We start from the raw sequence: 25,725 nt of genomic DNA on the forward strand, positions 1-25,725 counted from the left end.
AAGGGGTCATCATTTCCCTCATCATAATCATCAAGAACACCCCAAATATCACCATCCCAATCCTCTGGGGACACTATTGTTTCCTAATTTGCACAGGGTTAGGGGGATGCGAGGCCTGCATGAGCATCATCTTGATCTTTTCTTCCAACTTTTGTGTTTTCTCCTTTTCTTCCTGTAATTGTTTCTGCAGCTGCTCGATTTTCAAAGACGGTATTAATTCAGCTGCCTTTCTGCCTTCTATTTTCTCCTTTTAGGTCCTGCTCCTTTTTATTGTTATTCTTCCTATCCTGATAAGCAGCTTCTAAACAGACACCTAGCATTTTGCAAATAATTCCTTTCCCTTTTCCATCCTTTATATACCCCCTGGCCACCTTTAGCTGTTCTTCCCCAGCTTCCCAATCATGCCAATTATCACGAGCCCATTCTTCTGAGAATTTGGGACTCAGACTTATTCCATGCTTCTGTAAGTAATCAGTGACACTACTTGCCATCCTGCCGACTATGCCAATTTGTTGCGAATCCTGATTTAGGATCCTGCCAACTATGCCAGTTCGTTGTGAATGGAGTGATTTAGCTTGCTTAAAGAATCGCCGTCAAAGGTATTAGCGAGTGCACCCGTCACAGTCTCTCTCCCCCTTACTACACACGCTTATCCTCCCCTCTGCAGGCCACCCTGCCAGAGCCCCTCCTCTGTCTGGAAGAGAGGAGTTGAAATAGTGAGCTCCTGCTTTGTGAAGGAAATTTTCTTTCACTGCCTTGCTCAGAGGTGCCTTTGAGAGAAGAACCGATGTGGGTTTGTTAACTTCTGGGCTGAGGAGGTGATTTCGATGGCTATGGGGCTGCATGCCATCATTTTACTCTGTGCTGTTGTGGCAGGAGCTTCAGGGAGTAAGTAGAAGAAACTTTTTACTCTGTTAAGATTGATCTGTCCAATGCAAAATACTTCTGCTAAGGAGTGATCTCACTAACAAAACTTCTGAGATGCTGTAGATTATGTTACAGCTTGTAGGTTTGCAGTAATTCTTGTAGCAGCTTTGTCTTGATTTTCAGCGTGGCGTAGCAGTTTGCTTTACTGAGCTCTCTGGGTGGTACTGGGCAGGTGGGAGGGCACCCTACCTATAAAGCAGTGCGGTCAGTGCATCTTCCTTCAGCATTACTAGGGAAAAGCAACAGAAACAGTGAGATTGTGCCAGTCAATTCATTATCTCACCTGAAAATAACATGTTAGTATCCTGTTCTAAAATTGTGCTCACTTTGGTATTTGGCAGATGAAGGATTCTGAAAAGTGTGAATAGGTCATGAAATGTCAATGATGTGGTCCTTTGTTACTCTTGTCAACTGAAAAGAGATGAGTGCATGCTGTTTTTAGAACCAAAATAAATTATGGAAGAACATTTAAAAAGAACAAAGCAAATAGCAGAAACTCGAAATTTAGGCACCTTAGCAAAGTTAAAGTGCCTGATTGTCCAAGGTGCTCAGCTGACCACTCTATCTGTCTGTGATAAGCACGTTTAAAAATTCTGAGCACAGCATTCAGGTATCCGCACAGGAGTTGAGAGAGCTCTTAAATCTGGTCCTGGAGACGCGTGCTCAACATCTTAAAAACCTGATGCTACATAACAGAGATGAATTTTCCAAGTTTGTCTTATCATATTTATTTCAAGGTTCTTGAATAATTTGTACTGATTTCTTCATTAAAAGCCATTAACTTAACACTACCTTTTTCCACTGTTTAAAAGAAAAGGGTGAGGTAGATAGCCCTTTTCTTACCTGACCCACTAGGTACTTAGGGGTGATTTTTTTCCGCCAAGGAGACTGAGAAGTGTATTTCTTTATCTCCAAATGCAATGTGTTTGGAATGTTAAAGTTAATGCATGTGTTTATGTATAGATAGGTACATTTATAAAAATTAATAGTTGAGTGAGAATTCTCACATGATACATGACCTGGTCTCTCTATGCTAGAAAGTTTTCTAGTTTTGCAGGTATCTGTAGCACTAGGACCAAGTTTTCTTGAAAATAACAAGTTATTCATACTTTTTAAAGGTAAAATCTGAAGTTCCATACAGAGAATTAATTCTGCAAAATAAAAAGGAGCATTTCTTGGGAGGAAAATATAAATGTGGGGGTAAGACCTTTTCAAGGAAAAAATTAATTCTACTCTCCAGAAACTTGAACTTTAACTTGGGAATAAAAATGTATATAAGGTTGAGTGGGTGCTGAAGAAACAAACACTTTCTTATTTTTGTTCCAAAACCAGTGAATTCCCTTCTTTCCTCCTGCCAATAATTTTGACATTTCAAAAAAAGGGATTAAGAGGAGGGAAAATACAGTTCCAATAAATAATATAAATGTGGATTTTTGAATGTTGTAGTTTGACGAGAGCATTTCCTTCAGGCATATGGCATGTATAAAACATCCAAAAGCACAGAACCAGACTAAAGAGGCTCTTTTAACTTCTGTCTCCAGAGGGAGACAAAGCTGAGCAACTCAGGGATGTTAGTTACTGCTTAACAGGGAGGTTCATTAGCATATAGTATAGCATAGAGGTTGGGGGCGATTATACTTACTGTTGAACTTCGTGTGGGAGTTATTTTTAGGAAAGATTTATCAATAATGGCAAGTTAGGCCTGAATGCTTTTAATACTAATTAAATAATGTAATACATGATTTTATTAATAAAGTAGCATTTTCTTTCACTACAGTACATACAAGTGCCATGTATTGAAGTGCAGCAGGATCACATATTTGCTTTTGGCTGTTCCTCGGATATCACTGCAGTGCATATGAGCATCTGGGATCTGACTGATTTTGCCATGTACACTTTCCTATCAATATCTAGGACTTGGGGTAACTTGCTGAGTTGAGTGCCAGGGAATGTTAGCAGGGCAGGATCAGGTCCTGGAACGTGTATCTCACATGTGTCCATCATGGGACTCCTCTCTCAAAATTCCTGTGATTCAGCTCAAGTTTATTACAGAAGTTCTCAAGAGATTTGGACCAGTAGGCCAGTCTTCAACATAGTACTTGTGTATTTGCCAGGGGTGAAAGCAATCTGCAATGATTTTGCTTCATGTGCTGAAGCATGATGCATATCATTCTAGTCCTCTGAGTGCCCAGGCATCATGCTTGTAGAGGCAATCAGAATGATACAGAGGAAACAGACACCCTAAAAATTTCACTGTTGCTTAACTTCTCTATGAAAACAGAATTTTTCTTCCAGTTCATCATGGCCTTTTATGTTATCTAGCAGTGCTTGCAATCACTGATGAATGTAATTCTGCCAGGCTTCTTTAAGGTCATTCAGCGTCAGAGCATTAGAGTGAGAGTCTTACTAGTTTACTGTGCAGATGTGTGTGCGCAGAGTGAAGAGAAGGAATGGAGGCTCTGTACGTAGCAGCCCTGACTGTTTCCCCTGTTCATGCCAATGTGAATCCGAAGCAATTCCATCTGTGTGGTGTAAGCGTGTTCTGCATCCCCTTGAATTTGCTGCCCTCCCAGTCAAAGTCTGAATGAAAGTCATGCTGGAGAACAGGCTCTCCAGTGTTAAAGGATGTCTTAACCAACCGCCACACTTGGGTTGTGATGTTTAAGTGTTCCTTAGTGTGCTGGTGCTGGAAAAGTTTTTCTTGGGCAGTAAAGCTTGCTCTTGTTCTGCTGTAAATGATACTATGATTTCTTGAATGGCCATGTGCAACAAAAATCTTAGCTAAGTAGAAATTTTCCCTAACTGCAATAAAGTTAAAAGCCTATAGATGTGAAGAAGTGTGGTGCATAAAATGTGTATTTCTTTCTTGGATTAAGAACCCGTTTTTTTTATTTGCTTGGTAATCCATGGTATTGTTGCATTTCCATACCTACCTCAATAAATACACTAAAGCATGTCATTCCTTTATGTATGTGCTTGTGTGGTATAGATGTGTGGAAAGGGGCAAGAACAAAGTCTTGTCCCTGTATACTTGGTAGAAAAACTCTCATGGATTTTTTTTTTTTTGAGGGCCATGCTTTGGTTTCAGTTATTTCATTGTAACTGAAAAGCAGCAGGTCTGTCCTGAGCTGCACACAAATTTTCAGTGCTTTTCTATTATCTTACCTGTCATTGCAGGATCCTTGGAGAGTTTAAGTTATGGAGCTTCCTGTTTTGCGGGGTGTGTAGGTGAGTAAAACAAGACTGTATTCAGGCCTTGTATGTGGTAAGGAAGGAGGGATTTGAAAACTTCCTTCTCTTCAGCAGGTATGTTGTGTTCTTAGAAGAATGATACTTATGTCTGAGTGAGCGGCATTCATAGAAGTAGCAGAGAAGTTACACTAAGCTTTATGAGGCCCATATCTGCCTAAAGTTCTCACTCTGCGTACTCAGAAAACTCATAGACATTAAAGCTAAGCAAACTACTGAAGCAGTGCAGGACAAAACCCAGCCATGTACGAGTGTCATTTTTACCAGTACCTAGTGTTAGCTCCTTTCATACTGAAACAGGCGTGGAGAAAGACTTCCCCTTCAGTGAGCAGGCACAAAACTTCTATTCTATAAAGGAGGAATGGACGGGAAGACAGGATATTGAACTGACTTGGCAAGGTTTGGCTGAATGGCTTGAGGTGTAGTTTGTAACTTATGCATCTCATTTACATTGCCAGCAGATACTTGAATGTGCAAAAGTGCTTTCAGTCTAACAGCAAGGGGAGCACATGGATGTTCTGCTCCCAAGGAGATCTTGTCCTGGCCTCTTAGCTCCTTACTCAGACAGTGTGGCTCAGAGACCCATCATTTGTTCAATATTACGTCATCTCTCTGAGGCTTTGTCATTGAAAGTGCTCGAGTGTTGCAGTGCCGCTGTGAGGCAGAGAAAAAGAAGCTCTCTATTACAGGAGCCACAGTGGTCATTTTTCCTAGATGTTGCCTTCCTCATCTGAGGGAAGGGAGAGTATTTTCTTTGAATTTTCCCTCTTTTGCACTTCAGTGGTCCCAGTTAAGGTCGTACCATGATGTCTTATCTTTCAGGGACACCGTATTTGTTAGTCTCACATGCCACAGGCACCAAAATGTATGGCATTGAAGGTATTATGACTCTGATCTTGTCATCCTTTTGGGGTTAATTCTTATCACCTGGTCTAGAAGAGAATATCCTATGATTAGAGGAATACAGAGATCATGTAGCACACATGAGGGTGTCTGACATTATATTCACTAGAAGACAGTGCTACCCATGGACACTTGCCAGGTCATTACGATGTCTTCATACAAATACAAATAATCCTTATCTTCCCATGCTTGCTTTTCCTCAGTCTGGATCTTCTCCGGCAGGCTTTCAGAAACAAAGTTCTTTACTTAAAAACCACATAATTTAGTTTGTCTGCATGTGTGTAGCCACAGCATGGGCATGAAAAGCACTGAATGCATCAGCGTATCTTTTTCATCTTGCTGTTGCAATGGTCCTGTTTTGATGCTCTCTGAAAGGTGTCAAAAGAGCGTCATGCCATAAATGCATTGCATTCCTTTTCTGCTCTTGGAAATTAGATTTGCCTTGATGGAAATTGTGAGGTTATGTGCATAGGAGAGAGGGGAATTCTTTTCACCTTCCACACAGAAGCTATCACTAGCATGCAGGGTGCTTTCAGAAACCCAATTCTTTCAATTGTAAATCCAAGTGGGAAGGGAACATTCTGAATATCCAGCCCCTTGTTTAGCTGATTTCAGTGGCCGAAAGGTTTAAAAGTAGACAAAAAATAGGGGGAGGTGGAAGCCTAATAGACTAAAAAAATGGTTTTTTGTTTGTTTCCTAGGACACAGTGCATCATACTTCCCCAAAAGAGCTAGATACAGCTACAGGTATTCAGCAGTTACCAGCACGTTCCTGCAGGGAAGTATTTACAAAAGCAGTGGCATCTCTCTGGAGAGCACAGTGATCATTGAGGTATTGGGGAATTGCCAGATGGTTTTGAAAGTGAGTATTGTCATAAACATCTGAGTGATTGGGATGAGCTAATGTGGAACTGTATATTTCTTTGGAATTACTGCTACATTTAAAACATTTGTTTTTCTTGTAATTAAAAGCCAGTTCTGGATCTCATAATTAGAGTTGCAGAATTGCTTTGATGCAACACAGCTTCAAATTAAGTATTTGCCAGTTTTAAAGGGCAGATTAAACAAATTGTTATTTTCTTTCCTAAGTGGTGTGACATTTTCACTGTTTTGTCACATGAAGTGCAGAACTGGAGATGAGGCTAGTCCTTTTGAAAGGAACTTGGTTTATTTTTAAGCACTTTCATATCTGTAGCAGTAATTTAAAAATAGCAAGCGTTTTAAAGAGAACTTGAGAAACTTGTGGGATGTGCTGGATTGGTGCCATTCCTAGCACAGTGTAAAATTCAATCTTGTAACACTCCATTGATCTCGACAGGAGATCTCTCTCTTAATGACAAGAGCAACAGATGAGTTTCAAATTACAGACCTCTTCCTGGGGTGAGCCCTGCGGTAGGCCAGTTTGAGAACTACAGTGCTTTAGCAGGGGGAGCATGGAAAATAAACTTCTCTCATCTGCCTTGATTTTCCTTCAAGTTAACAGAGGGGATAATTCATGGGTTCTGCAGGGGGTTGACATGTGTGTACTATATACATATATACATGAGGCCAAGAAAGAATAGGATAGTTATTCCTGTCCTAACATGGACATATGGATAAAATTAACTGGCCAGTGGTCCCATGATTTTACATGAAGAATGAGAATTTGGCTACTGTCTTCAGATTGAATAGCTCTCTTCTGCCTTACAATATCAGTGGCTGGATTCCCCAACTTGTAGCTCTTTATCTTAACTTGAGGCCTTCTGAGATATGCAAAACAACATGTAGTTGAATGCTTGTCTTTATAAAAAATAAAAAAGTAGAAGGTATTAAAAAAAAAAATTACTAAAAGTTTCAGTTGCATTTTTGATCTGCCATTTGAGAACAGTTCTTCCTTACCACAACCAGCCAAATTGCAAGTACTTTAGGGAATTCCATAATGAACTTAAGTATGCATTTTCTCCTCTGAATTCAGTAAAAGTAAGCTGTGAAATGGCTCCTGAATACTGAGAACTTTATGAGGTATAGTCTCAAGAGTCAACTGAGATGGATAGTCATTTTGCTTCTCAACTGGAGTAGAAAGGACTTATGTTTATCCAGGCTCCTGCTTTACCCCAGAGTAGGTGATTGCTTCTGGCTTGAAAATGAAAGGGATATAATAGTGCCGTATAAAATGTATTTAATAGTGAGTGAAACTTCTTTGTAGAAGAAATTTCTGGAAACCATCTCAGATATGCAACCTGAAGATGTGGCTGTTGTGGTTGTATTCCTTTCAACACTGAGCCTTTCTTCATAGTCTATGACATTCTATGTAGATACTCTTATGTGACAAAGTCCACAAATTCCTATTGACAATGATATTTGTTGCTCTATAATCTTTGCTCCTAGGTGCAAGATGTACAGATTAAGAAAAGTCTTGCATCCAGAGAGGAGCCTCTGAAGGAAATGGACAGTCTAAGGTAGAAAAACTTCTAATCTGGTCTAGTTCCTGTTTTTTTGAAGCTATGTAGCTTAGCAGCAGCTTGACTTCACATTGTTCACTCTGTTTCATACTCTGTTTAGTTTTAGTTGTTTTTTTGGTTTTGTTTTAAAAGCAAGGATCAAACTATGAGCACCATCAGCAAAACGAGAGGCATTTGGTCCAAAAAGTTTTTTTTAACCTAATTTTCATCCCTTTTGTATGTAGAAACATTTGGAGAGTAGACAATTAAAATTTTTCTGGGTACAAATTATCAGGCCTCTAGCTGGCTAGCAGCGTGTATGGATCGCTGACTAGTTCTCTGAGTTGCAGTTGCGACTTGTACAGACTCTTGAGTCTTGAAGTACATTTCAGAAGCTCTTGGTTTAGAGGATTCTCACGATGAAAAACGGTGGGTTTTTTCTTCCAGGATATTTAAATTGCATTTGCTCATCTAATGTCATTTTCTTCCTTTTATGTTTTTTTTTTTTTAAGTAGCTCATTCATAACATATGTCAGTGTGTTTCCCTCTGACTTGCAAAGGTATAGACTCTAGCGAAGATGCTTATACAAAAAGGTCTCTTCAAGCTGTGGAGGTCTGGTATTTTCCCAGAGAGCTGACGCTTCTTGTATCGTCAAAAAAAAAAGTAGTTCTGTTGTCTGATTAAGCTCAGCCTTGTAATCTTCCTCTTTGTCCTGCCACTTGGATTTTCAGCCTTTAAACAACACTGAGAACTGAGATAATTGACTCAATTCAAAGGGTCAAAAAGAGCAAGTTTGCAGTAAATGCATTGCTTTTTATATTCATCAGGAAGAGCTTTGTGTTCCACAGTACGGATAGTGGTATCGGAGTTCAAATCAGGGTACAGGCACATCTTCTGTGAAGTTATTTGTTGGATTTTCATAGAGGTAAGAGCAGTTGTGTCTTGGTCTTTTCAGAGAAGCCAAAAAATAGAGGTAGCAAAGAAAGCATTCAGTGAAACTTGGCTATTGAAAATAATTATTCAGATGAGTGAACCTTACTAGAATTTGCCTCAGCCTATTGTGAACATACAGCGGTCTAGCTTGTCCTCTGAACATGCATGTAATCTCCACAAATAGTAGCAAAAGCAACCACAGTTGCCTAGGAGTTCAGAAACCCTTATTCCACATGCACAGTCTTTTCTCCTGGAAATACTTTATCCAGGTGTTTGTGCATTAAAAGTTTTTTTCTTACATTGTCTTTGTGACACGGTTGATTAGATGAACAATTAGTTCCACAGTTAATGTGCAGATGAACTGTATATCTGCTTGTATGGGAGCTGACCATTGGGCTACTGTAGAATTCTTCCTTTGAATGGCTTTTTTTTTCCCCATTTGGAGGGGAAATATATTATTAAAGTACATTATATTAGGAGTGAAAATCAATGTTAAAAAGTGATCTCTTGCAAAAGTAGAGAACACTGTACTCTCAATCCGGGACAGCAAAAGCAATCAGGGAGTGAACTGACAACAGAGACTGGGGGATAACTTTGGGATAGAGCCCAAGTATGTACACCTAGCAGAGCACGAAGATATGGGTTGATTGGAAAGCACTTGTTCTTGTGCGTATCACAGCTGAAGAGGAATGATAAAGAGTACGTGCAGTTACTTTGCAACTGAGACATGCTTACCAATGATAAAGGCACCCTGAATCATAACAAGGAATTTCTCTCTTACATTAAACAAGAATTGTTGCCATTAAGTGTAATTACTTGTTAAGAATTTACCAGGAGTTGGCTTTATTAAGTGTTACAGTTAAGTCGAAGATGCTGTGATTATCTTGATAGTTTTTGGGTTTTTTTTAAGGGCTCTTAGGGTCAGGGTGAATTCATGAAGAATAGAGGCTTCCTATAAAGAATGGAGATACAGAGTAAGACAGATCCATTGCGGAGGAACAGCTCTGTTCAGAAAATCTGAGTCTAATGTCATAAACTGACTTGCAGCCACTGTTTGAAGCAGGAAACTGTAAACTATTTCATTGCAGGGAAATACTAGAACAGCATCCTCTTCATTTCTCTTTCCATGATGGGAAAGTTCTGAAGCTCTGTCCTGCAAGAAGTGAACAGACCTGGGCACTGAACATAAAGCGAGGCATTCTCAGTGTTCTGCAGACGTCACAAGCATCCACTGCTAGTGCGGTCGTTGAAGAGGTGAGACCATTGGTAGAGTCATGCTCTAGGGTGGCTGTTAGCCCTTGTGCGTGTTAAGTCTATTCCCTTTTTAAATAACTAAAGGTTTTTGCCATGTGTTGACTGGTCAGCAGCCAGTGGTAGTCATCTGATTGCTTTCTGTAGTGAATGTTATGAAATTATCTATAATTTGCATTCTTGTTGAGGGTTGGAATCCACTACCTTGTTATCTGAGGAAAAGCTGTGTATTGCAGAGTTCTCTGAGGAGTTGTAACACCAGGGCTTGTGCTTTACCTGTTCTCTGGGGAAAATATAATATTCATTATTCATGATCATTCATCATGACTTTTTTCATTAACTTCAGGAGGCTTTAAGATCTGGCTTCTCAGAGCTCTTTGCAATTTTTTTTTTTTTGAATACTTAAGCTCAAGTTCTGGTGTGTTACACTGAAATAATAGTCCAGAGTATCCCACTGTCGCCCATGTTTTTGCATGAGTGCAGCTGAGATACCTCAATGGCTGCACTCCTTCTGTTGTGAAGAGCAGTCTCTAGATTGGCCTTCAGCATGATGTGCACTACCTCATTCTCATGCTATTTCTACATATCACTGCTTAAATAGACTTTCTGCAGTAAGGCTTGGGACACCTATATGTAATTACATTTCTTCTGAGTAGAAATGCTCTTCTGAATTAATGCTTCCCTGGAAACCCACAAAATCTTAAATGAAAAAGCATACATCTGTAAATGACCTGATTCAGAATAACACAGTGAAGTTAAACAAATCAACAAACTGTGGCTATTATAAAGTTTGACCAAGGTCTTTAAAATGATTTGCCTTTCCATGGCTTTTGTGGTGAAGCCACAAGGGAGAATTTAGGTCTCTGTTGCATTGTTATTACAACAAAGCAATTATTAAAATTAATTGTAATAGCCCATCACACCTGCTTGTACTGTGTGTGTGCATGTGTGATTCAACACTGTACCTTTCTTACTAGGTGGATGTTCTGGGAATATGCCCAACCAGGTATCAGCGAAAAGGTCCTATTCTTGTCAAGACAAGGGACTTAAACCTCTGCTCTCATCGGTATTCTGGTTTTACTTCTGTGCAGTCTGTTGCACTTCCTCATATGTCGGTAAGTGTTGGGGAATGACACTGACTCTTCCACAGGGCCTTTTAATTTCTTTGAAGAGTCTTAAGTAACCAGGTTTTCAGTTCACGTCAGGTACTTCTGCTAGTGGGAATATTTTTCATAATGTAAATGAAAACATTTTTGAATAGTCATTTATGCTCAATTATATTTGTGTGTGTCCACCCAAACTTGAATCCTTAGCAAAGAAATGATGAATATTATTGTCCCCGTAATGCCTGTTATTCACAGAATTTGTTTTTAATGCAAATTTGCATTGTAGTTGATGAGCACTGTAGTATAAATGCCAGAGGTTGTTAGGCGCCTGGATTAAACTCAGTGGTAAACTGAAAGTAGAGATGTGGATAGGAAAAATACATTGTGCAAAGAAAGTTGTTATTTGCAGAAAACTTTGGAAAGATAGAAGCTTTTCTAAAAGCCAGACTTAAAGCTTTCCACTGTTCATGGTAAACACAGTCAATGTTTTTATCTTGTGCTGTTTTTATTAGGTGAATATTACTTGTTTCTTGTATGATACTAGCAAGTCATAATTTACCAGCCTTTTGCTTTTCTCAACTCTGCTGACCAAAAAGATCTGCTTAACACTGATGCTTTGTGAGCTGAAATGAATTGAGACCATTTGACACTGAAAGTTAGTAGCAGTTGAATTTCAGTGAGGGAAAAATTAGACTGAAAATAAAAAGCATATTAACCTCCACAGGCTGGGGGCTGTCAAAGGTCTGGACAAGAGACTTCACACTGTATCACAGAACTGGAATCCTCTATGAAGTTGGGAGAGAAAGGATTGGGCAGGCTGACATAGGTCATCAAGACTTTACCTAAAGTATCTGTTCTTCTCAGTCTGAGCAGCAGATCCTGTCCTCCAAACTGGAATGTGTTCAGAGCATTAAGGATGGAGTCCTGGTGGAGGCCAAATGTACTGAGTCCAACCTTGTTACACCGTTCTCTCAGAAGGGCAGCGGGGCAAAGACGCAGGCACAGTCTTCGCTGAAACTCTTTCAAGTGGAAACAGAGACACTGTACAAAAAAGGTAACATGATGTTTCTGCTAAAATAAAGTAAATTTATTTCCTAGAAAAATCTTGGGACTGGATCTTGCCTGTGAGAACTCTTTGCACCTGATATTTCCTTTCATGCATTAAACTATGTGAAAGTGATGTTTTTACAGGATGGGCTACTGAGAGCTGTCCCTTCTGTGGGAGTTGGGGCCTGCTATAACTGCAAGCTGGGTGGGTCTCCAAAAGTGATAGATTTCCTTAATGGCCAATCCTTTTTTTACCTAGCCTCCTTGTACGCAGAGCATCAGCCTTCCTGTGTCTGTGGACAGCTCCTAGTTTGTGTACAAATGGAGCCTAAATAATTGCAAGTCCTAATGGAACTAAGGACATGCCATGTCTGAGAACTGTTTCAATTTTTGCTCCTTCTTTGCTCTGTGTGCTTCTCCTTAGGAGAATGATTTTACTGAAGTCAATGGGAGGCTTGCCTGAGGAAAGATTTTAAAGTTGAGCTCTAAATGTTGAGAAACATTTTGGATTATTTTTTTTGTCTACTTCTAAATGGTTTGTTTTTTTTTAAAAGGAAAATCCAAATTTCCAGGACACTTCTTGTTTATAGTTATGTTGACATAGGATGACAAGATTCTTCCTCAGGAAGAGGTTAAGAGCCAAGCCATTTATTTTTCTTGGCACTTAGGTGTCCTGTTGAGTTTTTGGGAGGAGCGAGTGATTAGATAAAATTGGAAAGGGCGATGAATGTAAAGTAGCAGGGCCATTGTAAGAGGCATATTGATGGAAGGTGGGACTTTTTCATGCATATCTTCTTTGTCTTGTTTCTCTGACTCTTTCTTTCGGGTCACACTTGTCTTCAGGCCTTTATTCTGTTGTATTATTAAATTCAACCTGACTGCAGGCATTCATATTCATGCCTTGGCTTTACTGAGACTAGAGAGATTCTTACATGTCGAAATAAAGGACGAGAGAGAAACTTTCCCCTAGCATTTAGGGTTAACCATAGCAAATGGCCAGCAACCACCAGATATCTGATTTTTCCTTATGTTTTTCCAGTGGACTCCGAGGATCTGTATGTGACCAGCATGCTCTATGAAAGGGAACAAACCAAGAGGGAAGTCAATGGGGGGGAAGTGACTGAACTAGTGTGGAAGCTTTGCTTAGCACACAGCGCGAGTTTTGAGGTAAGCTTTTACACATAACCTCCATTTCCTTTTAAGGTCCTTTGTGGTCTGAGAGTTCTTCTACACAGATAAGAGGTGATTAGGAGAGCAGCAATTTTGAAGTACTGAAGCCTTCTATTGTTTTGGGAATTTTTTAATGTGCAATTATAGAAAGATGAAATGCTTTGAAGTATCATTTTCCTATATAAACAATAAATCAAACTGAAAAGAAGAGTCAAAACATCATATGGCCCCTGAATATTGGGCAAAAGCAATATTGAACTGTGTTCTAAATTAACCAGCAAGAAAATGTTCCAGATTTTTGTTTTGCTGTGGAAAAAACAAACAGAAAAAGTGTCTGGTTTGGGTTATCACTGACAATTTTGATGCTTAATTGTAAAAACCCTTTTCTACAGCTTTAGTGTGGGATACTGCCCCGGTAGTGGTGCTGTTTCCATGTTTATTGGAGTTCTGTGGTCCTTCTCCTGTTGCCTCATCCCCTCAAAACAGTTTGCACATGAAACACTTGTCTCTGGATTTTGGCTGGTTGGTTCCATGTAGTTCTGATGAATTATAGTAATAACCATCATGTTTTCTGGGGATGCTGCTTGGGTCCAGAGGGAATCTCTTCTCACCTAACACATTTTCATTGGTGAATGCTGCTAAGATAGGGTAGAATATTCTGGTCATGTGAAACATGCAGTGGCTTAATTTTTTTCTATGATGACCATCATTCTAGATGAGGATCTGTCTGTCATCTTAGCTTGCTCAGGTCTTGTAATTTTTGTTGATACTGGCAGCAGCTGGATCCGTTAGTATTTGTCGCTGTCTTTGAAATGAAGATCCCTATCTTCTGTGAAACTCAGACATTATCAAGGACACCTGTTGTATACAATACAGAAGGATCAACAGATGATGGCACTTAATAATTTCTGACCTGAGATGAACTGAGGGCAATGATCTAAAAGAGGGGGCACTTCATATCCCATTATGCTTCAGATGGAGTGGTTCTTGCTAGTAATGAAGTTCCTGTATAGAACAATGTGAAAAAAAGGTAAATTTGAAAGCAGAAGAACACGCTTCTGGTTTAAGTCATTCATGGTCAGAATATTACTAGAAAACAAGTATGGTCTAATGGCAAAAGCACTGAACTGGGCCTTGGTGCCTGCCTGAATTTGCCACTGACGAGTTTAGTCAGCTCATTCCTGATATATTGCCTGTCCTCTGATGTTCTTGTCTCATTAGATTGCTTGTACTTTGGAGCAAGGTTATTTCTTGTGCAATGGGTCTGTGATCTCTCCTGTAAATGCATGTAGGTACAAGTGACACTAACAAGAAGCTTCAGACCTAGCCTAGGAGAAGGCACTTCACCTTCTTTGTCTAGGTTAAGTCCCATGTCAAAGAACAAAAGCTCTGCCTGTCTCTTGCCTTGGGGGGATACAGATACTGGGAGATGGAGTACAGGCTTTATGGGGGCTGGAGAAGAGTGCACTGCTGGATTACAGCTCTGCAGGCCAGTGGTGCCTCTTTAGGAATTAATATACTGTGTATATTCACCTTTCTCTTAGCTTTAGCTGTGATTAATGAGCACAAATAGGTGTTTGTGTAATGACACGTGAGACTTAAGGTAAAGACATAGGCTGGAGAAGGATCACAGTCATGGCATGAAACAGGCAACTTCAGTCAGGTATGATAAATTACAACCGCAGCAGTTACTCCCAACCTATTAAATGGTGATCAGAGTCTGACCTGGTATCACAGCCTGACAAAGACTTCAGCACAGGGCTGAGGAGAGGGCAGCAAGTGGCCTTTCTGGGTGGGGGTATATGGGATAGGTGTCTCTCTTTGAGTTATAAGCAATTCTGCCATCTTTTTTAGCTGCATGCTAGGGAGATTGGGGCTATAGAGAGCTAACAGAGCCATAAACATAGTGGTTCTTGCTAATGTAGAATAAAAGCAGCCTCTTTGGGTACGATAATACTTAATTCTATGTGGCTGTCATTGTGACAGCAGTATGTAATGGCATTTAGGAACAGAGTAGAGGATCTAAATACTGCTTGGAAAAAGTTGAAAAAAGAAATTACTGCAGTGGACCTGAGAAACTTTCTCTAAATCCTACCTTCTTTTGAACACCCATAATTCAGTGTCTTTGAAAGAATGGTAGACGATTTTTCCCAGTAACAGTGGGATGTCACTTCTGTCTCCAAAGAGGCCCACTGGCTTCATGTGTGGGAAATTTGTTTTGTAAATTACTAAGATTAGCACAAGTGGCTGCTGTCTGTGCCACTGTCTAAAAAAAGAGGTGAATTATTCATCATATGCCTGTCGCAGCACAGGGTTTGATTGGTTGTCAGCTATTTTCACTGTTTCAGGGTGTTCCTTCTGTGTGACAAGGCTTTTCAAAAGGGTTGTTTATTATCCCTCATTCCAACTGATAAAATGTCCTTTGGGCTAGGAAAGAAGTTATGGGAATGCCCACAGCGTTTCTTGGGAGACAGCTCGGCTGTTAAGCATGTATAGCTTGTTTGTCCCCTTATTGTTTGACTCTGAATGAGTCGAGATTATGCATTTCTTTCAGGACACAAACCCAAGAATAAATGGAAGGGAAAATCCCCAACTCCAGGGAAAACAGCGAAGGGTTGAGAAAATGGGGGTGGAGACTGTGTCACTTCCAAGGAAGCAAAGTTGTTGTTTAATTTTTTAATGCTATTATGAGACAAGATTGAATTTCAATGGGGATGTAGATTAGCTAATGGACCATTAAGTGAACAAGCTGCATACTGACAAAGAATGGTCAAAGGGATGGGGAGAAGGGACTCTCACTTGAGAGAGGCTTGAAGGAAGCCTCTTACACAGCTTCTCCTGGGGGCTGCATTTACATTTGGCTGTCTGGATTTTGTAGCTCTAGTGAATGTGGCTGTGTATGCATTAAGCAGCGTCGGCAAGAGTACGTCAGATTCACTCTGCCCAACTCCTGTACCCCAGTCTGACCCAAAAGAGTTTACCTTTAGGGCATGGTCTCACCATTGTTTTTCTCATAACACATTCTAATTGCTAGTTACTACCTAGTTGGGTGTCAGGATTTGCATGTTTCTAACTTGTGGGTGTAGGGAGTATAGCAGAATATTTCCCAGGTAAGGAAGATGTCCTGATTATCAAGATGAATTAAGATACTGCAGTTACATGGATGATTTTGCGTTTTGAAATTTGACTGTTCTTTTTCTATATGACTGTAATAATAACTTTACCAGGAACAGAAGTCTTTGTCTGCTGTGAATTGGAAAGCCTTAGAAGATAGTATGGGGAATGGCCTGTTAGGTCACTTAAACTTGGTCCATGACCAGGCACAATTACATCCTTCCTGAAATCGAGGCTGAAGTAAGGTTAACTGGCAAGGTAAGAAACCAACTAAGAAAGAACTGATGAGGATCAGAAGGGAAGGGAAGTTATGCCATGGCAGGGAGAGAATAACCATAGCTGTTCAACCAGCAGACTTCAGGGAGAAGAGTGTGTCACCTCCATCTGATTTCATGCTTGGTCTTCAATGCAAGGAAATCACTTGTTCTTTAACATGTGTATAGTTGAAAAAAGAAATCAGACAGCTGAAAACCAGAAGTGTGGAGAAGAGACAGCTACGTAATTCCAAAGAGATACACTAAATTTACTGGAGAGAAGACCTCACGCTTTCATTGAGAACATAAATTAGTAGGCAAAACCAAAGATCTTCACTGAACACATTTTCAAAGCAACCTCCCTTGTGATTGTGTGGGCTTATACTTGGCAGCAAATAAGGTGTCAAGCTTTCAGAGGGTGTTTGTATGTATCATAAATAGAAACACTTTTATTGGGAAACATTTTACTACTTTACCTTCCAATCTAAACTATACCATGTTTATGCTTTCAGAGGTGTTTGTTTTTTTTTTTTTAAGTAGAGCTACAGTAAGTCTACAAATAGAAGGAAAAGCAAGCTTCTATGTAGAATAAAAGCCAGCCTTCCGTATGTTTCATTTAGGGGTGGGAACAGGAGCCAAATTTGCATGTAGTTTGTTATTATGATACTACAAATAGAGGAATTTACAGTGAGGTGGTTGTTTATCTGACAGCTCTATTTCAATGCAACCTACCTTAAAAAATAAAAACAGCCCACCTGACCAGACAGTTCATTCTGAAGCTTTATTATTAGGAAGTAAAAATAGCTGTTTCTCTGTGAAAATTTGCATGGAGTTAATAGATGGGAGCTTGTCTAGTCAGCAGGTGTGAAGCAGAATGAAGTCAGTCTACAGTCTAAAATTATATCACCTGGAAATACATCAGTCTGGAAATTTTATCTTGGACTGTGCTGCAGCCTCCAGCTGATGAGCCACCTGAGCTCCTCAGCAGCTGCACACACAGCTCCTTGTGATGACATCTGTGAGGCTCCCCAGCTCCCCTGATCATGCTGCCCATAGTGTATTTGCATGTGTAAAAATGCACATAAGACCTGTGTTTTACAAATGCTTTTGAAGAACTTCATTAAATACAGTTCTCTGAATATTTTATAGACCATGAAATGTAATCTGTTTCACTAGCTCCATAGTCTTCAGGGTTTGGTAATTTCTGTTTAAAGTAGACCTTAAAGGTAATGATGGAAGGGAATAGAATTGAATGGAATACATGTGGATCTAACTGAATTTTATCTATGGAGTTATAAATATTACCAGAATTAATACCTGGGTAGGGCTTCATGTACAAGAATAAATTTCAATTTAATGAAATTAATATATTATTGCTAAAAAGAAAAGAAGTCCTAAAAGAACAAAAACATAAACAATGTTTGTATTGGATCTGAAAAATTATTCCCTCAGCCTATCAAACAACATGGTAAGAAATTACTCCATCTTCTTACTGAAAGACAGCTTCTTTTTACTGAAAATGTCTTGGCAGTCTTAAATTAAAATCAAATACTGGCACTGGGTTATTCCAATTTTTCATTGCTTTTGGAAGCAGCTCCTGGAAGGAAGGTCAGGAAGTCAAAGTAGGTCTCTCCCCAGACCTTTGGAAATGTCACTTAGTGGAATTAGACTTTGTTTGTATGATTTTTACATGAAGAAAAATGTTTTATTTGGAACCAGAGCAGCAGTCCTATGTCTAAGCCTTTCACGTCTGAACTGAATAAAGAACTGAAGTGAATCTGTATGACATGGACCATGATTAAAACTGGTACATTATAAAGTTAGGTTAAAATGAACATAAAAGCTACTGTATTTAACATTCTGCTAATTTTTCAAGTAATGAGACCTATCTCCCTTCTTGAACTTTGGATCAGGTCGCAGAGGAACACATCTACATGCTATTTAGCCTTTAAAATACCGTTTTCCAAAAGCTTCTACTGACGCCAAAATAACAATGTGATGACTAGTGTACGTGCAAATGAAAATAATCTGAAAAAAGGAGAAAATATCCTCCTTTCTCAGCAGGGGACAGACTAGGTAGGTAATACAGAGCCTGGTCTGAGTCAGGATGACACTGAAAGGTTTGTACTGCTTAAAAATAGAACGGCTTCTGTCTTCTTGCTAATGCATTCACTTCAATTTAATATTTGATTGATTTGATTTCCAGCATCACATTTTAGAAAATAAAAATTATTGCTGGTAATATAATACACATCCAAAAGTACCTTGAGACAGTAGTTCCTGAAAAATATTTGTTTCAGCTAATAGGAAACAGATACTGCCATATAAGTTAAGTGGGGGGTGGGACTGGTGGGGTGGTTTTTTAATGTAAAGTCTAGGACAGTTAGCTACTTCACTTAACAGAGAAGCGTGGGTCAGCTCTGAATTGCTCTTAATTTCTTTCAGCCATGCACATGCAAATAAATTATTAAACAGAACTATTCAGCTTCAACTGTACAGCTCGATTGAAATCTTAGGGTTTTTTTTAATGAAGTAACCCTAAAGTAGGTTTTTCCATTTTGCCCACAAGAGCAAGGGGCAGCTTGTGAATGAAGGGCTAGAATTTCTTTACACTGAAAAGTGTGTGTGATAATGTACTGCAGGTAAAATAGCTGCTGTATGTTGTAGCAATTCAGCTTCGCCAGGGAGAACAGCTCTTCTGCTACTACAGTCCGATGCCCAAGCCCAAGTGTTTAAGAGGCATTTGGACAATGCCCTTAGTAACATGCTTTAACTTTTGGTCAGCCCTGAATTGATCAGGCAGTTGGACTAGATAATTGTTGTTGGTCCCTTCCAACTGAAATAGTCTATTCTATTCAGTTTTAACTAATCCTGTGCTGCCTGCAGAGGTAAGAGCAGTTTATGCTTGGGCTTTTCCCCAGTAACATGGGATATTTTCACACAGCACCAGAGGTACTCCAGCAAAACTTTTAAGCATTGTCCAAACCTCAGTTAAATGATCTTTCTTATAAACAAGACTAATAAAGTTAGTTTGACTATTGTTTCATTTTGTGTTGAGGCTGTGTCAGCAGTTCTGGTCATAAATCAGGATCTTGCTGTACAAACTCAGAGAATATTATGGCCTTCTCTTCTGGATTGTAGCCACAGTGCTGCATTTTGGTTCATTGTTCATTTGTACGCTAGTGGTGCATAGTGGTCACTGTGCACTGTTGCTTGAGGGACTGCCTGACATCCTAAGTGAAAGCCCTTCTCTCCTTATATGTTTGCAGCCTGAAGAGAAAAGCAAGGGAGGAAAGGAAGATAGGGGCACAGGGAAGAGAGGAGGTTTTCCTCTCAGATTACGTTGTAAAGCAACAGCAATGCTGGTATAACCCAAAGTCTCTTCTTGTGCTCTGTTCTCTAGAGCTGGTTTCTGCGCAGGTGTAATATTACATTTGTTGTTGTGCTCTCTTACAGACTGCAAACCTTTTCATGACTCTTGTGTTTGAGCTTCGACATCTTTCTCTTGAGGCCTTAAAAGTGCTATGGCAAAGATCTTCGTTTAAATGCAGAGACAACTGGTAAGGCCCCTTTAGGAATTGCATTTAAAAATATACACATAGGAAAGAAATGTGTTTTAAATATTTAAAATAGATTAATGTCTTAAATCCATGCCCAAATGTTGGATTTAAATTTGTAGCACTGTAAAGGAAGAAAGTGTATTGCAGATCTTCTTTATGTGACAGAAGGATGATATTCTCTCCTTACTGAATGAACGTTGTGTACAAAATAGACTTTCCTGTCCCATGCCTATTCCCACAGACTGACTTCCTGTTTCAGGAACAATGTGAGCAGGAAACTTGAGTCATGGCTTTGATGGAAATCAGTGCTGCTGGTTTTAAGTGTCTGCTGCCGTTCGTTATGAAAAAACTTACCTGGATCTGTACCTTCAGTGCCCTTTGTACTTATGGGGGAGAGGAGACAAACGTTAGGCTGGGATTATGGATGTGGTGGAGCCCCATCTTTCAGTAGCAGTCTGATCTCAGGATGGTTTATGCCGAGCATTGAACTGCAGCTTTAAAGATCAAGGCCCCCACTCCTCTGCAGTCAGGAATCGTTCTGATCCAATGGTTTGAGACTTTCAGAAAATACTAATCCAGTATTATTAAAACCAGTATAATTTTTTTCTCCCTCCAAAATCAATATTCTGAAAAGTGTAAACAAATAAACAAGTTTTTTTACTTGATTTCAGCCTGTTTGAAATTCATCTCATGTCAGGTTTTATGTTTGTGACAGTATCTTAAACTTTACTTCATGCAAAAGGGGCAAATTTTGTTTTGGTTTAGGTTTATTCTCACCTTTTGACAAATAGTCATGTTAATATTCTTAAATATTAGAAAGTAATCTAAACTACTCTGCCTCTTTCTGTATTAACTTTAGACTAATTTTACTCAGGATAAAGTAATTAACTCTAGGAGCCAAAAAGAATCCCATGCAGACTACTCTCTTACTCTGATGCAAGTGCTTTTACCTTGTTGAGTTTAACTGCTTCCTAGTTAGTGCAAAAGTGTCCATCCACCAGTATAGGAGGTAGGTACAGAATATTTACAGAGGGACTCTTAAGAGCTGAAATGTGTATTGTCTGTCATGCTGGTGTAACCTTTCCACTTAGATAAGGTCTAAAAAAAGCACAGGAAGTAAAAGCTAGTCAATTCAGTTTAATATTTTCATTTGTTATTGGTGAAGTGAAAGAGAAAAAACACCTTAATAAAAAAATCAGTGCTTTAAGGTACCTCAGTCTTTAGGAGTCAAACTTGGGATATGTTTTGGCTTCATTTTCAGAGAAAGCAACTGAATATTTTCTTAAAAGCCTGGTTACACACAGTTCTTGAAACGCCCATACACTTCATCACATCTTGGCTGAGGCATATTTCCGTAAGGTCGCTAAACCAAAGGATAATATTGATTTCTATGGAATCTGGCATTTGCTAACTCGGTGGATTTTTATTTACTTTGAAAGAAGCCCAGCTTCAATGTGTTTGTTATTTGATTCTTGAGTATTCTGGTCATTTTAGATTTGCTGTACTTTTTTCTTGTGTTACAGGCAGCCTCTAATGGATGCTCTCCCGTCTTGTGCTACAGAGGCATGTGTTGTCCTAATGAAAGAAATTATAGCTTCCGGAGAAGTCGAGGAAGACAAAGTGGAATATTTCTTCTGGTCATTTTCATTCATTCCTAAACCCACCTTGGGCATGATCGAATCTCTTGCTGTGAGCAGATGTTGTTTTTCTTTTTTGATTTATCATCAGTCTAGCTGGCTCATAATTTTTGTGTTTTACAGTAATAGTCTTTTCCACAGATTTATACAAAACTCTATCTGTCCAAGTAATTTTGGTGATTAAATTAGTGGCTATTTTAATCTTGATTCCAAAAGAGGATGCAGTCATGTTTGGTCACTGAAGCTTAATTTGCATTCATAGCCTAGAGACTTTAAAAAAAAAAAAGGAGAAAAAAAAAAATACAAACTACCCCGTGGACTCCAGAGACTGGTTTGAGCTAATTAGTTTTGAGGTTCAAGGTCAGGTCAGTGTGAGGAGAATTATGCTGTTGCAGCTACCCCCTGGTGTGGATAGCTTTTTTTCTCCAGTTTGGTCCATTACAAGCTTTGTATTTAGCACCTGGAGACATTTCAGTCCTTCGTATATGCAGCACTATTGCAGCTTTTGATATTTTTCCTTAACTAAGTTAATTGTATGCAGAGTAATACTGTCTCCATTTTATAGTATATTTTTCCTTTAAAGATCTGTTGTTCTGCTGGGTTTATACAGTGTAATTTGTCATGCTCTTGGAGTCTGAAGCTGGATTTGCTATGTTTTTTTGTGAAGCTGCAGTGTTCCAGGTGGTAAAATCATAGATAGTCTTGTAGTTTAAATAAGCCATTAAGAATATATTTTTAATTAAGTAAAATATTATGCCTGCTTGGCTTGTGTGCTAATGAACCATTAATCAGCCATGGAGAATCTTGCGGAGTATATCACAACCTGCTGTTCCCAATCAGACAGGTTCTGACCAGGATTACAAAAAACAGCTCTCGGCGTTACCAGGCTTTCCACAGCATCTGCGTGAAATAATTCATCTTGAGTTCATTTGGGCTTTGCAAACATTGGTTGAAGTGGTGGGATTTTCAACAGTAACAGGCCTGCTTCAGAGGATATGGAAATTTGGAATTTGCAGGTTTACGGGACAGAAAAACTTATTTTCATTATAAAAATGTTAAACTGCCTGTGACTTACTGAGCTGTCGGTGCTTTTTGCTAAGTATTGAGGTGGGACTTAGAGAAACTGTGTACTGGTGAGGATTTTAGTATTTTGAGGCTCCTGGAAAATAGTTTAGATTTGTTTTCACACTCATTCCTAAGCACACAGGGCATGATTTCTTGTGAAAAGAACTGAGGTCTGTATCGTGTTGACACTAATTTAACCTGTATGTTTACATGTGAAGGTGGAAGAATTTTCCACTATATCTCTGCAGGGTTGTCCTTTTTTGTTTGTTTGTTTGTTTGTTTAAATCCTTTAAGGGCTGTTTGAAAACATGCATTGTTGAGATTGAATTTTAGTGTGTAAATATTTTGATACATTTATTGTGTGTTACAGTAATAATGAGAATGACTCTTCTGAAACACCCTGTTCTTATTGTGCTTGTTTACAGCCTTTGCTGAAGTCACCAGGAGCAAGCCAGAGCTGCTTCTTAGGAGTAACTGCTCTCTTACATAGGTTTTGCTCAGCTTACAACTCCTGTGATGATATACCTGCTGTGCAGAGTGTGATGAGGACTCTTGGGAAATTTTTGGGAGTAAGCTGTACTGTGCAAGATTCAGAAGGACTCAGCCAGGTATCAATCATATAGAAGCACATGATATAATGCTTTACTTTTCTATTCCCTTTATGATCTAGATCTTGTTTGATGAAAATGGCATTCAGTGGATTTCCAGATAGCCATGAATACAAGCTTTGTAAATTAATATTCTTTGGTAGGATGGGCAGATAAAATTTTGTAATCCAACAAGTACAACCTATCAGCATGGATGTTCTTGTGTATTTAAATATGGAAAAGTCTTGGGTCTTCAGATGAAGCAAACTTCATAACTTGGGGTATGGAAGAACACCTATCATTCCTCTGTAAAATGACACATTGATGAAAGTTTCCTATTCCTTTGTTGACTCAAATTCACGTACAGTTAGTGTTAGCTGTGTTATTGCTGGCTAACAAGTTCTGCTGAGTCACAATGTTACTGGCTGTAAGTCACTTATGATACTGGGAGACTAACAGGAGAGGAAAGTTGTTCTTAGTTGCTGTGTGTGATCTTGAGTTAGGAGTAATTCCTGTCACAGTTCTGGGGTTTTTTATCTTTAATTGACATTTGCTGCTGAAGAAATATCTTTATATCTTCTGTTTGATGATCTACTTAAACAATCGGTTCTTCCTTCTCATGCTTAGAAAATGGAGATACACTGTCACCAGTATCAGGTAGCAGTAAGAGCCCAAGAGCTAAGTTTATCTCATGTATTTGTGTCTGTTTAATTTTCCAGTATGCAAGCTAAACACATGGGATTTGTATTTTTCTTCATACAGTGTGAGCAGTCTGTTCACTTTTAATTCTTACCCAACTTATTGAAGGAATAACTTAAAAAAACAGATTTTATGTATTGGGAGCCTTGAACAAAATTTTGATTAAAAAAACCAAAAGAGATTCCATTGCTGAACCTTTTTGTCTTCTGTTAGCCATAGAATTGTAATTGCTGTTTATGTTTGCAATTTCTTACTATGTGCTGTATGAAATTACCTAGTTCATTTTGGTAGAATTGGGATTTTACATGGTTTGGGGATACATTACTCTCATTAGAAAAAATTGGAATACATGATGTATCTTTTAAAGTCTGTGCTCTCCGTCAGAAAGAGGCATCACTCACTGGTGAGTGGTCTCATGTCTCTCAGAGGTGCCTCACTGGTCTCTACTGAGCTCTTAGAAGTATTTAAAAAAATCAAACCAGCCATTTAAGTTCCCAAAGATGGATGTGGGGTGGGATTTTCAAGAGAAGCTTTGATTTCAGTGTCACTAATTGATTGTCAGATGGTCACCTGAGCATCTGCTCTCTCCCTGCTTCCTCTTACATCCTTTGCTGCCAGCTGGGCAAGGGGAGTGCCATATGGGTAGTTCCAAGCTAGGATTGTGCTGCTGGACTGGATGACTATACATGCCAATTTGCTAGCAGTTGACCAAATGAAGCAAATGTCTATTCAGTTTATATTGCATTCTTTCTCTGTGGGGAAGGGCACTAATTTCTTGGCTCTACTGTAGTGGGTTAATCCCGGTAGGCAGCTAAGCACCACACAGCCACTCGCTTACTCCCCCTGCAGTGGGCTGGGGGAGAGAATTGGAAGGGCAAAACCAAGCAAACTAATTGATCGAGAGAAAGACTGTTTAGTAAGTGAAGGAAAAAAAACCCCACAAACCCCAAAACCCACAAAAAACCCCCCAAAAGTGATGCAAAAGCAATTGGCTCACCGCCAGTAGACTGCCCACCCGGTTCCTGAGCAGCACCTTGGAACCACCCCCTCTTCCTCCACACACACAGTTTTATTGCTGAGAACGATACCATATGGTTTGGAATATTTCTTTGGTAATTTCAGGTCAACAGTCCTGGCTGTGTCCTCTCTTAGCCTCTTACCCACGCCCAGCCTACTCGCTGGGCAGATGGAGTAAGAAACAGAGAAGGCCTTGATGCTGTGCAAGCACTGCTCAGCAATAGCTAAAACTTTGTGTTATCAACAGTGTTCTGGTCACAGATCTAAAACACAGCACCATACAGGCTGCTATGAAGAAAACTAGCTCCATCCCAGCCAAAATCAGTACACCCACCCAATTGCCTGTTTTCGTGAGAACTTTGCTTTTTTTAACCCTTTTTGTTTTCCAACAAATCTGATTAAAATTAGCTGAGAGATTAGTAACTGGGGGAATGGGGAACTGATGAAGAGGGGCACGGTGAGGAAGACTGCCCAAGCCCCATTAGCTTCTTGAAAACTGTTCTGTAACTTACCGCTGAAACACAGTTGTCTGATGAATGGAGAGCAGCCTCTTGAAACTCAGCAGCATGTTGCAGTGAGCGAGTGTACAGACATGTGGGAGAGGTATCTTTGACTATGACAACTTTACTGAATATGCAGAGCAGAACAGGAGAGACCTCCCACCTGATGTCTCAAGCCAACAGTGAATGGAGTCTTTGACCCAAACAGTTGTGGAAGGTTTTTGAACATTTTAAATGTGCTGGCTTCAGTTTAGTTTTTTCTAGGGGACTGTCAGTAAAAGGAAA

General features: G+C 39.4%; 1 protein-coding gene across 1 annotated transcript in view; it reads left to right on the forward strand.

The window, feature by feature from the left end:
* The first annotated feature begins 4,077 nt into the window (after positions 1-4,077).
* The window catches only part of LOC140659139 (uncharacterized), a 104,420-nt gene continuing 82,772 nt past the window's right edge, over positions 4,078-25,725 (forward strand). Inside the window, exons 1-10 of the mRNA XM_072878403.1 lie at positions 4,078-4,155; positions 5,781-5,941; positions 7,447-7,517; positions 9,522-9,687; positions 10,662-10,799; positions 11,655-11,844; positions 12,877-13,004; positions 19,832-19,935; positions 21,459-21,624; positions 23,063-23,245. Coding sequence (XP_072734504.1) covers positions 5,930-5,941; positions 7,447-7,517; positions 9,522-9,687; positions 10,662-10,799; positions 11,655-11,844; positions 12,877-13,004; positions 19,832-19,935; positions 21,459-21,624; positions 23,063-23,245 — 1,158 coding nt within the window. The 5' untranslated portion in view covers positions 4,078-4,155; positions 5,781-5,929. The remainder of the gene's footprint in view (positions 4,156-5,780; positions 5,942-7,446; positions 7,518-9,521; positions 9,688-10,661; positions 10,800-11,654; positions 11,845-12,876; positions 13,005-19,831; positions 19,936-21,458; positions 21,625-23,062; positions 23,246-25,725) is intronic.

The sequence above is a fragment of the Ciconia boyciana genome, chromosome 13 (assembly GCF_034638445.1).
Source record: "Ciconia boyciana chromosome 13, ASM3463844v1, whole genome shotgun sequence".
Taxonomy (NCBI): Eukaryota; Metazoa; Chordata; class Aves; order Ciconiiformes; family Ciconiidae; genus Ciconia; species Ciconia boyciana.